Genomic DNA, 13,943 nt, shown 5'->3' on the forward strand with positions numbered 1-13,943 from the left:
ATCTAATTGACAATAGAACTGAGGGAAAGAGGGGGTTAAGAAGAATGGTGGGAGTCCAGGAATGGGCTTAGTGATAAGGCCTATGATCTGTACGTGTAGAGTCCTGCGTTTACTCCCTTCTACCATCCCACACTGCCAAGGACTGCCCTTTATACAAGAAATATGATCCTCCGGCACTACATGAATAATAATAACTAACAACAATAAATGTGTACATCACAGTCACAGTCATCCCGTTGCTCATCGATTTGCTCAAGCTGGCACCAGTAACGTTTCATTGTGAGACTTATTGTTACTGTTTTGGTAATTGAATACACCATCAGTAGTTTGCCAGGTTCTGACGTGCGGGCACAATGCTCTCGGTAGCTTGCCGGGCTCTCCAAGAGGGGCAGAGGAATCAAACACGGGTTGGCCACGTGCAAGGCAAATGCCCTACCGTTGTGCTATCGCTCCAGCCCAAATGTGTACATACATAAATAAGTAAATTGAATTAAAAGCTTTAAATAGAAAAGAAGGGGCAGTGGGCCTAAAACTTTCTCAAGGGTGCAGAGATCAAACAGTGGGTAAGGTGCTTGCATTGCCTTCAGCCAGCACTTGTGCAATCCCCAGTATCACATATGGAGCCCAAGCAATCATAGGAGTGATTCCGTAATGCAGCTCCAGGTGTAAGCCCTGATCACCACAGAGTGTAATGGGTTTGTGCCAGCAATAAAGTGACTTGGGGCTTAAGAGGGGAAACAGTAATTAAGTTATTATAAAAGTAGTTTGACCCTTAACTTTGAAAGCTCTTAAGAGGTGAATATAAATTGGTGCAACCACTTTGAAAAAATAGTATCAAGCTTACTCTGGAAGCTAAAAAGAGGAGAGAGGGATAACCCAATGGCTGGAGTCCATGCTTTGCCCTCTCCCACACACACAACTAATTTTTAAAAATATTAAAATGGCACTCGGCTTTAAAGTTACCTTAAGAGGTATCCTTATCACTTTTCTTCCCTGAGAAGTTAAGCTAATTAGTCTAGGGGCAAAAGTAAAAATAATGCTTTTGAAAAGGGTGATACCTTCCTGTGTTTTGAACTCTCTGAATAACATCTGAAAAATTCCTCATTTGGTAGTTTACTAAGACCTTATTTCAAAAACCAGGAAACAAAATAGGACCTTTTCTCACTATCAAGGTAAGAAACTACAGATGATCTTTCTGAAAATCTGAACTTCGTTTTTCTCATCATATTCTCACCAAGCATTACCTGAGTACAGATTCAAGAGACCAGCTCCCTCTAAACTAAGAACATATTGCTGTGACTTCTAGAAAATGGAGATTTTTGAATGCAATGGTGCATTATCACTCAATATCAGAGCAACATTCAGTGGACTTCAGATGTGTATTGATCCTAATTTGGTTATATCTGTGCCTCTTCTTAAGCTAAGTGAATAGTTTCCTACTTGGAAAACTTAAAATCATTTAGTTTCAAGAGGAGAGTATAGTCAGATTATACGCAAGAAGATTTTTAAAGTGTCAATCCTCATCAGAGCTAATGTACAGAGGACCCGACCTTTAAGCATGTAGAGATGACCCTTGGGTCTTGAAAACTGGCAACGTGAAAAGCCCATATTAAATGCTATTTTAATCCTCTAACTTCTCTCTTCCTTAACTCCTGTGTCCACTTATTTTGACTGTTTGATTCATAAGACTCCCCACCTAGAGTTCTAACTTTAGGCTCTATCAAGGCAAAGATTTAACATCTATTATTGTCTCTCCCCAGCACTATGGTTAATGTATATGCTTAAGAAATACTTATTGGCTAAAATAATATTTATTGGGCAAACGAAGGGTCACTCATTCATCCTGTCTGAATTCATTCTTCCTGGCATAGCTGTCGTTTTCAGAAAGGTAGTTGAACTTAGTCCAATCTTTCCTAGCTTCTAAAGAATAACTTATGAACTCATGATGTTCCTCTTTTTGTTTTACAGTCACCTTTGACCACTTTGAAATTTTGCGAGCCATTGGGAAAGGCAGTTTTGGAAAGGTGAGAACCACACAAATTAACCACTAGCAGGGTTATCTATGTATCTCAGAACAGAGAGTCCAAGATGTTCAGAATAATGAGTAATTTCGGAATGCAGAAATGATCATTCAAAGATGTGTCTACAATGTATTTTATAAAATTATCACCGCAGTTTGAAGATATCTGAGTCACTGCAGGCAGCTGCATATAGAATACTTCCTGTTCTCAAAATTACAGCAGAGTCAAATCCATCTAGCATTTGAGATTATTCAGGTGGGAAAGAAGCCCCCCATGTTTGCAAAATTTTTTTGTTAAAAAAAACATTAAAAAATATCCATACCTAGCCTAACTTTTCATAATAATTTCTAGATTCAAATCTTAACTATTTTATTTATTGTTATTATTATTGTTATTATTATTATTGTTTTGCTTTTTGGGTCACACTCGGGATGCACAGGGGTTACTCCTGGATATGCACTCAGGAATTACTCCTGGCGGTGCTCGGGAGACCATATGGGATGCTGGGAATCGAACCTGGGTCAACCACGTGCAAGGCAAACGCCCTACCCACTGTACTTTCCAGCCCCGATTATTAATTTTTTGATAGACACTTTCAGTATGACATTTTAGAGTTCCTATTGAACTTGCATTTTAAAAATCATCTGATGGGGGCCTAGAGAGACAGTACAGTGGGTAGGTGGCTTGCCTTGCATGTGGCTGACCTGGGTTCAATTCTCAGCCCACTAGTAGTGATTCCTGACTGCAGAGCCAGGTGTAACCCCTGAACATCACTGGGAGTGGCCCAAAAAAGAATAAAAAGTCATCTTATGACTTTTTTGTTGGGTATTACATGAGCATTTTAAAAATCCAATTTTTTTATATTACATTCAGTATTTCCCCAATGCTTATAGTGCTTTTTGATTTTATCACCTAGGTGGCAAGCAGAAGGTCTTTGCATGGTATTGTTCAACTTGATAGCTTATCTATAACCATTTCAGTCAGAATAGGAATAGGATATTATTAAGCAGAATAGGATATTACTTGCTTTGTGAATATTCCTGACCAGCGGGGAGATGTTTTCTTCAAAATGCAGCCAAGACAAAATAAAATTGTAAAAAGCAGAAACAAGGTGGGTTGAGAAAGCAGAGAATTAGAAGCAACTCTCTGTAGGGAAAGAAAATGAATTGTCACCCTGTATTCAGAGCCAAGTGCACTGTAACCTTAGGAAATTATGAGTGATCAGGCACCTAAAGCCATGTGAAAACATAAGCTTTGTTCTGTGTCTTATTTCTTGGTCTATAGTATCCCTGACCACTTTCCCACTCTGGTTTGCATTAGGTCTGCATTGTTCAGAAGAATGATACCAAGAAGATGTATGCCATGAAGTACATGAACAAACAGAAGTGTGTTGAGCGAAACGAAGTGAGAAATGTCTTCAAAGAACTGCAGATCATGCAGGGACTGGAGCATCCTTTTCTGGTTAATTTGTGGTAAGTGGTCCAGGTTCTGTTGCATCTCTGACTGAAGATATCCCACTATCACCTCAATTAATGTTACATAAGTACACAACTACTAGGGGCGTGCATACAAAATTCCCAGTAGGAACTTCCTTCACGGCTTTTGTTCTCTTTCTTTTCTGGGACTTTATAACAACAACAACAAAAATTTTGTTTTGTTTTCTTGTCACCTATAAATTCTATTTTGGTATTGTCACAGTTCCACTGGTCCTAAATGTCAATTAGTTTTCAAGCATTGTAATGAAACAGGCTGCTATGAAGACTGAGCTCAGGTGAGTTTTAGAGACTCCCCATGAATTGTGGGTCAGGGATATGGATGCTAATTAAGTGCATAATCACTGATTGACATGAGGTTGACTGTTAGCACTGGTAGAGAGTGCTTTTTCCTTAACATGATGGGCAATAAGACTGGTTTCTTCAGCGGGTAGGGCATTTGCCTTGCACGCGGCCGACCCGGGTTTGATCCCGGCATCCCATATGGTCCCCCAAGCACCTCCAGGAGTAATTCCTGAGTGCAAAGCCAGGAGTAACCCCTGAGCATCGCTGGGTGTGACCCAAAAAGCAAAAAAAAAAAAAAAAAAAAACAAGACTGGTTTCTTTTCAGCAGACTTCTTGGCTTAGATAAAAGATCAAATAGTGGTCTAACAGAACTGGTCCAGCTAGGCTTCAAATGACTGTGATCAGATCTCAATGCCATTATCACAATCTAAGGTTTAGAAAATGGGCACAATGCACTCAGTCTCTATTACTTCTTGCTCTTTTCTTGTGCATAGAGTTTTTTAATATGCTTCCCTCATATTTTAATGCATGCATTATGTTAAGATCCAGTTCCTAGAGTTAATTCAGTCTTTTTTTATTATTTAAACATTTTAAACATTTATACCAAGCAGTTCTTCAGAACTATCAAAATCAAAAGAAGCCTTTATTTAGAGAGTACTAATGGAGAAGTAATTGAAGTGTCTCTGCGTGTTTAGGGGGCATTCCTCTGGAGGAATCAGTGCGTAAAAACTGTCTCTCTCCATCTTTAATTAATCCAGTTCACTTAATGTACAATTTGCTCAAAGACTCTGTGCCACATTTGAAAAGGGGGTGGTTCTATTTGACTTGGAAATAGGTCGATTAAGGTTTATGCACTTCTCAAACGTGGTAGAGTCTAATTTTGACTCAGACAGTGTATTTAATCAGTATCATAAAGTAGCCTATTCAAAAGACTGCTGTGGAAAGAGTTAAAAGAATTCAGTTTTTTCTTCCATCCTTAGCAATCATCAGATTGCCCTCCATGCCCCAAGAATGACAGTTATTCCCACTTTATAGCCTTTGTTCCAAGTTATATTTTCCTTTCTTCAAAAGTTCAACTAATTTCCTTCTTGAGAGTAGGAATCCTTCAGGATGATGTTCTTTGTATTTTGCCCTTTCTTGCTTGTCTCTCATTATATTGTGGGCAAAATTCATTCCAATTCTATCTACTTTTTTTTAGAACATGGGTGTTAGGATACTTAAAACTGGCCAACATTGTTAAACTTTTGCTAATTGCTAACTTGGTGTCATTTCAGAAAATGATCTGTCCACTCAGCCGGTAATAATGGACCATGTTTTCTATTGGAGAGGGCAGAGGGAAATTTCTCCCTACCTCTGTAGGTTCTAGTAATTAAAATAAAGTAGTGTCACCCAGATTAGTGGAAGAAAAGATGCAATTAATTAAGCTTGCCTGGAAACCCCCATCGAGATTGAGGAATCCAACTATAGTGAAGAAAATAAAGGAAGGTTTATATTTGAGCTAAGGAATGGGAAAGGGGCCTCAGGGGTCCCAGGGAGAGCACTCACATGATGCTCTCACATGAGGAGAGGGTGACTCATACAACAGAGACTTGATGCTCTGTAATGCCGTTTGCTCTGCTGCTATTCCCGGTAAAAATCTGAATTCTGGGAATGACTTCTGATTTTCATTCTTTTAGTTAGGAGAGTGGTACATTTTCTCCTAAGTCCAAGGCCTCTGCTAAAACCAGCCTGGAGTAATCTGCACACTAAAATGGCATGTTTTAGGAAGACTGTTTTGGAGCATTTTCACTGCTCTTACTTTTTCCTCATGGCCAATGCCTGGAACAACGGGCACATGACTATTGAGAGAGGAAATTCCAATAAGTCTAACATCACACCCCAAACAGAAATTGCCCAGAGCAGTTCCTAAAGGTAGAATAGAAAAACCTTGTCTTCCAACCCTTGAGATTTCAATCTTCAAAAAGCAGATTTACTCCTTCTCATAAAGGAATATGCCATTATAAAATGTAAATGGCTCTGCCTGCAACTAGTGAGTATCTTGCAATGCTTCTTGAAATAATGAAGTTTATCATTATTAAACCACATTTTCATAAAAAGAAGTTAATCTATGTAAGGAGAGTGTTTTATGGGTGACATAGGAACGCACTCTGTCCAGTGTTCAGCATATTGGAAATGGCTTCAAAGTGGCATTTTCTCTTCCCTGCTTTATGAGTGGAGCATCCTGAACTTGCCCATCGCTAAGGGGCCAGAGTGGCCGTTCAAAGCAGATTTGACTATGCCTGGTCGAGAGCCACATGAAAGTGTGTGTGAGCGCATCCACATGTGTGTACTGGAAGTTTGGGGGCTTCAACTCATTCTGTATAAAAGTATGTTGGTTTCATTTTATTTTCTTCCCTCATTCCACAAATCAAAACAGTCTCTGGCTTGGTGCTCAGGGACCACTCCTGACACTGCTCAGAAGACCGTATGCAGTGATCTAACCCTTGCTGGCTGCATGCAAGGCAAATACCTACACTGCCAGCCTATCTCTCAGCCTGCATCCTATATTTTTTAATCAAGGTTTTGTGTCCTGGATTCCACATATCTTTCTAGCCTCACTACTCCAGGAACTGATGTCTTAAGAAACATGACGTAGCATCAGTATTTGAGCTAGCACTCCCTTTGCCTCCTCCACCCTCCTGGAACCCTGGCTAGCCCTTGACATTGCTTTCAGGAATCCTCTCAGCATGCTCACAAGGGTTCTGCCTGCAGGGGATGTGTTAGGAAAATTCTGATTTTCAGACGGAGGGAAAACAAATTGTTTTGCATTAATATTAACATGTGTATGTGTAGATTTTAGATATGAAGCTACACATAATATTTGAGATATAAAGGGTTTTTCCGTTCATTGCAATTTCAAAAACAAAAAAAAATCACATTGAAAAATAAAAGTGTTCCAATAATTCTATCATATGACCTTGTAACAACCATCCTACCATGTTGTTTTGTTACTTTCTCATGTTTGGGCACCTGGAGAGAGAATTTAAAGGGTTGACACATGCTCCGAACACAGAGAGCTTGGATTCAATCCCCAGCACTAAATGGACTCCTGAGCGCTGCCAGAAATGACCTCAGAACACAGAACAAGAGGCAGACCCTGAGCATGGCTAGCCATGACCTCCAAGCAAAGCAAAACAAAAAGTGTTCTGGTTTTGATTATGCATTGGCCCCATGACATTGATATTTACTTAACATCACATGTATGTCACATAGGGAGACTTTCCAGGTGAAATACAGGATTCCATAGTCACATCTGAATTTCAGATAAATCACCAGTTAATCTTCCATGTAGGTCTCAAGTATTACCTGGGACATGAAGTGTGTGTGTGTGTCTGTGTGTGTGTGTGTGTGTGTGTGTGTGTGTGTGTGTGTGTGTGTGTGTGTTCTAATTGACTTTCCAATTTAACTGGGCATCTTATGCTGCTTATTTGCCAGATCGGGAACTCTACAAAGCCCCTGCATGGTGGGGAGTAGTAAGGTGATGTAAAGCCCCTCTTCTGCCTGACAACACCGCGGACTGTAGGAGACCCACAGTGAGCTCAAGCCCAGAAATCTAAACTGGGCAAGTGCAGGAAGAAGCCGCGGGAGAAGGAGGGCTGTGTGTGCCAGGGACTTCTGGGAAGGAAGTTCACTGTCTGGGGGACAGCCGCGTGTTCAGGATAGAAGGATATCCTGAATTAACATTCGGTCCCGCGGGCAGGGGGAGGGGGTGGGAAGGATGCGGGAGGCAGGTCCTGGCCCCACTCAGGAACAGAGCCGTCAGATGTAGGCCACATTTTAAAGTGAAGGCTGCCAGACAGGGCAGGCATCCAGAAAAAGCAAATAAAATTTCCCTGCTCCCCAGGGCTGCTAACAAAGCCCTGGCAACCCGCCGCCTGCAAACAAATAGGCCCCCGGTGCTGCCCATCACCGCCGGCTCCCCAGGTGGCCTTTGTTAATTGAGCTGCAGCGTGCAGCTGCACACCGCGCCCGCGCCCTCCCGCACCCCGCCCTTGTTCCCGCCAACACAAAGGGTCCACATGTGGCTGCGGGAAATCAGGAGGCGAGATTGTCTGTCTTTGAAGTGGAAAGGACCACCTGCACTGAGCATGAAAAGGGGGGAATCCTGTCAGGCCAGGCGGCGGGACTCAACTCCCCCAAGAGCTGAGGCCCTGGAAACAGCCTGCTGTGCCTAAGTGCTCAGGAGTCCCAGAGCTGCGAGGACCCTTCAGAGCCCCACCCCAATCACCCCTGTCACCCCAGTCATCCCGGCTGGCTACCCTGTTCCTGGTCAGTGACTCCGGGGCTCGGAAATGTCATCTCACTCTGTAGCTAGCAGGACGCAGGAATCCTGACTTTTAAGTTCCTCTTCTGCCCGGGTACACATCACCATCCCCTGAGACTTCTTGTTTTGCGTGGTTTTGTTTAAGGCGGCCACCCCGGCTGTGCTGAGGGCTTCCTTCTGCCTCAGTGCTCAAGATTCACTACTGACATTGCTTGGAGGATCTGGTGCAGAGCTGGGTATCAAACCTCCGTCAAGGCAAGCACCCTACCCACTGGACTATCCCTCTGGCCTCCCTACAAGTTCTTGTGAGACTGACTCCCATGTGCAAGAGGAAAGGAAACACACTTTATTTTGTTTGTCTTTCACAAAAATCCAAACATCATAAGGCAGGTGTGTTTGTTAAGTATTTTTCACTTTAAAAAATAAAACCGGGCCAACCCCCAGAAATGTTGGGAGGTACCTTGTGGTGCCTTTGGCAAATCTTATTTATTTTTTGGTTTCTGGGTCACACCTATAGTGTGGGGATCATTCTGGGGTGTCCAGGTATGAACCCATTGCTGTACTATCTCTCTAATCCCTCTGTGCAAATCTTGAAAAAACTTTTACCTTAAAAGAAACTGTAGTTGATCATGTTTCATTACCCTTTTGCATACAACACAACATCCTGTATGTATTCTACTATAAGTAAAATAGTATTTACTATTAGTATTGTACTTCACGTATCTTCACATTTATACGCTATTTTAATTTATATTTATTATAAGGTTTTATAAAGTTTTTCATAAGCAAAAAAGCTTTGAATGCGAAAGAATCTGAGCCAGTGGAGAGAATGGAATTGACAATGTTGTATACAACGGGGAAGATTGCCAAAGAGGTTCTGATCTGGAGAGCGGGTATGATCCAGGGCACAGGGAAGTGGGCTGGCCTTGGGAAGAGAGGAGAGAAGACAGAGCGTGGAAGGTTATGTACTTGTAAGTTGGTGATTTGGGGGTAAACAGATAAAGTAGTTCTCTGACACCGCCTCTAAAATAGGTGGGGATGTCCACAGAGTATAAAGAGAGGGTATAACAGAAAAGTTTTGAGGAAAGAGAAACTAGGTGACCAGAAGTGTAAAATTAATGGACAATTAGAACAAGGTCTCCTGTCTATTTGAGAATCATGATTATGTATTTAATCAGTTAGTATAGTTTGGATTTTTCTTCCTAGGTTGCACTTGGTAGCTGCTAATTCGCTTGGTTGCTCTTTTAAACCAGGTAGATGCATTTTATAAGGATTGGAAATAAGTGGGTGCCAAATATCTTCACTCCAATAAAATCTGATAAGTTGAATGGTATATAATTTAGGAATTAGACTCAAGAAATAGATTCTTAGAAGAGACTTAAGGAAATTTCCCAAATGTGAAATTATTCTTTAAGATAACTGATACTTCTGATTTCTCTTTTTAAAATTGATTTTCCAGAGTTCAAAAAGATAGTATAAGGGTTGGAGCTACTGTCTCACATGTAGATAACCCTTGGTTCAAATCACTGCATCACACATAGTCCCCCAAGTGCTATGAGGAGTGATTTTGAGCACAGGGCCAACAGTAGACCTTGAGCACAACAGGGCAAGTCTCCAAGACAAACAAACAAAAATGAAAAGAAAAAACAAGTTTCCTTATTTAACAATACACACAGTTTCAAAAGTGCTCTACTTCACAACTCTCTATGTTTATAGTACTCACTGCACCCATTATCAAAATTCCAGCACCATCCCGTAACCAAAAGATCTTTTCAGTTCATTCCTTCCACTCCTCTCCCCTTCCTTCTGGTAACCATCATGGTTTGGTTTTAGTTGAATACAGGAGTTAGTTGTATAGTGTCTTGTCATTGTTTGCTTTAGTTATTAATATTTATGCATAAGTAGAATAATTTGATAATTGTCTTTCACTTTCTTATTAATACAGTAGACACAATCATAGACACAATCACCTTGATACTTGACCATTTTGTCCCAAATAACACATTTTTTTTTCAGGCCAGTTAACTATTACAGTTTCTTTACCCATATATCAATAGGTGGGCATAGATTGATATTCCATGTTTTGGCTTTGTGAAGCACAAAATTTGTTTGATTCTCTCTTAATTTTTTTCTGATAAACCATATGGGCGTGGATCTCATTTAATCATTCTCATTTTTTTTTCTCATGTGATTAGACGATACTGTTATTCCCTTTTACCTGTTTACGGGAATTTCTTATTCTCTGAGGTAACTGTCTTGAGGTGTTTTGTAGAAAATAATAATAGCCAAACTTTCCCCCTGGAACCTTCATATATGACATTTGTAAAACTTGGTTTTTTTTTGTTGTTGTTTATATTTTTTTTTTTATTTTTTTGCTTTTTGGGTCACACCCAGCGATGCTCAGGGGTTACTCCTGGCTTTGCACTCAGGAATTACTCCTGGCAGTGCTTGGGGGACCATATGGGATGCCGGGGATCGAACCCGGGTCAGCCTCGTGCAAGGCGAACGCCCTACCCGCTGTGCTATCGCTCCGGCCCCAACATTTGTAAAACTTGTATACATAATTATCTTTCATGGAAAATTTGTTTCAAGATGAAAGAAATCATTTTTTAGAAATGTTCTCCATTATCCGCTGCACCCACAACAAATAAATTAAAAATATTTAGTTGTAATTAAAAATACATATTTGTATTCAATATGCCAAAAACAGCAACAAGTCTCAAAATGGAGATGTTACTGGTGCCCGCTCGAGCAAATCAATGAGCAACGGGATGACAATGACAGTGACAGCGACAGTGACCATTGTAATGACTATTGAATAAGTATTAATTATATCCCAAGTTCTATGATTGATTCAGCAGATGTAGAGTTAAACAATCACAAAATTGTCATGCTTGGTCAAATAGTAGTTTCGGCAAAAATATTCATGGCTATACTACAATTCAAGCACACACACCTGTTTTTCTGGCGTGTTCTGTGATAGAGAAATGTTTGGGTGAGGTAGAAACTCAGGGATAGAATATATAGTCTGTTTAGTGGTGTGGTCCAGAAGCACTATCTTTTGAATGTACATAACAGTTCATTCTGACAAAAAAAGGAAAGTTTTAGTGAACATTTACTATAACTATATGATAGTTCTTCAGATCCATTTCATGTACTGCCAATATCGTGGTCACAAAATCCTGTTAATCATCGATTTCTCAAGCGGGCTCAGTAACCTCTCCATTCATCCTTTCCCTGAGATCTTAGAAGTCTCTCTCGATTCTGACCTCCCAATGATGTCGCACTGGAGGCTCTTTCAGGGTCAGGAGAATGGGATCCAGCTTGTTACTGGATTTAGCATATGAATACAGCATGGGAAGCTTGCAAGGCTGTCCCATGTGGGCAGGAAACTCTCAGAAGATTGCCAGTTTCTCCCAGAGGGAGAAGTAGGCTACAAGATATCTTCTGGGAGCTCACTTTTAAGTCTCTGGGTGTTGGCTATTGATTGGATTACACACACCTGGGTTCCTCTGCTGGTACCTTCATGTGTGAGGCCCGTCCGAACGTGTGGAGAGGGGCCTCGAGCATGGCTGTAGCTAGGTTCCGGTGGTCTTCGGCCGCCAGGAGCTCTGCTCGGGGTGGGGAGGGAAGCTGGAGCCCATCCCTTCCGAGGGGCCCTGGGGAAGACAGCCAGGTGTGCGGGCAAGAGATTCTCTGCACCAGTGTACTGCCAATATAATCTACATAAATTCTAAATGATCTATGCTTATGGATTTTAGAGAAGTTTTTGATTTGATATATGTAGGATAACATTGGTTTGTCTTTTCTCCCTTGCCACAGGGATCTTTGGTTTATTGGGTTGTACCCACTACAGTGCTCCTGAGTCACTCCCATTCCTTTGTTTATCTGTAAACTCTTCTCTGTGCTCTGTTCCCTAACCAGTTTATCACCTCTTTCTTCTAATCAGACTCTGTTAACTTGTAAGGTTAGATCCTTCTAAGAATACTTGACTTGTATTCATGAGTGAAATATGGCTTTCTCCTCTCCTTTTGTTTTTTGCATAGTTTACTTTAAAGCAATGTCCTTTTTGTATAAACACAGGAAGACAGTTAATATTATGCTTTGGTAACTTGAAAGTTAATTGACTCTGAGTAATATTTACTCCTGGACATCTGCTTTCTCGACTTAGGTCTCAGATGCCCTTAGTTCCTAGCACCCCAAAAGCAGGGTCCCGGCAAGGGACTGAATGGACCCAGGGCAAGCTGTGAGCTACCTGGGCATCGAAATGGGCCAGGCCAAAGTGCCACAGTACTTAACAATAAGTTAAGAGCTTGATCATGGACAAATGCTGTCATGATCCAAAAGCAAGGATGAGACTAGGACCCTGCTAGGGTTAGGCAAGACTGGCCTGAGTACTGTAGTCCGAGATCTATAGCAAGGTGGTCCCAGGAGAGCAATCGTATAAGCTTAATGTATCTCTTACTGTGTCCATACAAAATGATTAATCATGTTTATGTTTGTTGAACTAAGGAAAGGAGAAATACACCCATAATTGGAATTTCAGTTTTGAGAGAGTGGTCTTGCTGGATGAGGATCTGTCCTAGAAGAAGCTGCTCCAGAGGGAAGGACCTTACTGTGTTGACTGTATGACCACACCTATGTGTAATTATTACCCCAACCCCTCATGCTTGGGTATTTAACTAGACTGTAAGAGTGGGCTGGGAGAGCCAGAAGGAGAATGAAGCAGAATGGAAAATAAGGCAGAAGCAGAGGGAGAATCAAAAGAGAATGGAGATGGGAATGGAATAAACTGCAACTGACACCAACCAGCCTGGCCCTTGGTCCTTCCTTCGCCCTCCTTTTGCTATCTGCCTGGGGAGAGGGAAGCAGTGTGAGTCGACTGAATGCAGGCAGCAAGAGAGAGAGTCGTCGAGGCCCTTTCGAATTTTATTTTTTGAATATACTGTTATATGCACAAGGTTGTAAAGAACTACTCCCGCGTGTGAGGGGTGTGTTTGCCAGCTCTCCAGGCAGCTCTCTCTCACTGCCCGCCGTAGGCTGTCCACTGTGTATGGACAGGATCCGGATGGCTGTAGGCGAAGGGCAGGCTAAAGGAGAACAAGGACCACTTCTCTCTTCACCCCTATTTATATCTCTCCACCTTGCCCACCAAGCCCAAGCTCCATCTGGTCTGGAAGCAAAAACAATATATCTCCTTTTAGTTATTTTTATAGGGACACAGTAAGAGATGCATTGAAGCTTGTAGGGCAGCTCTCCTGGGAACATCTTGTCACAGACTCAGACTACAGTGCTCAGGCCAGTTTAACCACTGCTAACCCTAGCAGGGGATGGGGCTGGGGTGGGGGGTGGGGGGTGGGTAACACTGGGGTGGAAGGTCTAGCTAGATGGGTTTAGCCGGAAGACAAAAAGCCCCAAAACAAACACACATACACAAATTTGTTGTATTGTGTCAACACAAAAATCCCCAAAATAAAAAATTTGCTCTATTTTGTCAGCGCAATTTTCTAACAATTTACTTGCAATTATGGTCATGCAAATCATTTTTATATCATATAATTTCTATTCTTATAAATACATGTTGCTCTAATTTTTCAAATGTGTCCGTAGTACAAATTTCTAGAAGTGAAATGACAAAGTCAAAAACTGTGTGTTTTTCAAGAGACAATTTGTAAGCTGTCCTCAAATGTCACCAAATTTGCCCTTGACCCAAAGCATGTGAGAATGCCCATTTCTGGCATCACCTCTCGTCTAGCTTTGGTGGGAATATTCTTTCTCCAGTATAGATAGGGATAGAAGTCACAGAAAATAACTACAAATTCCTTCCATCTGACTTTATAT

The 13,943-nt window shown here is 41.4% G+C and overlaps 1 protein-coding gene across 1 annotated transcript in view; it reads left to right on the forward strand.

Moving 5' to 3' along the window:
* STK32A (serine/threonine kinase 32A) overlaps nt 1–13,943 on the forward strand; it is a 132,316-nt gene that overhangs the window by 32,579 nt on the left and 85,794 nt on the right. Inside the window, exons 3-4 of the mRNA XM_055143263.1 lie at nt 1,969–2,024; nt 3,342–3,493. Coding sequence (XP_054999238.1) covers nt 1,969–2,024; nt 3,342–3,493 — 208 coding nt within the window. The remainder of the gene's footprint in view (nt 1–1,968; nt 2,025–3,341; nt 3,494–13,943) is intronic.

This window comes from Sorex araneus, chromosome 6, assembly GCF_027595985.1.
Source record: "Sorex araneus isolate mSorAra2 chromosome 6, mSorAra2.pri, whole genome shotgun sequence".
In the NCBI taxonomy this organism is placed as follows: Eukaryota; Metazoa; Chordata; class Mammalia; order Eulipotyphla; family Soricidae; genus Sorex; species Sorex araneus.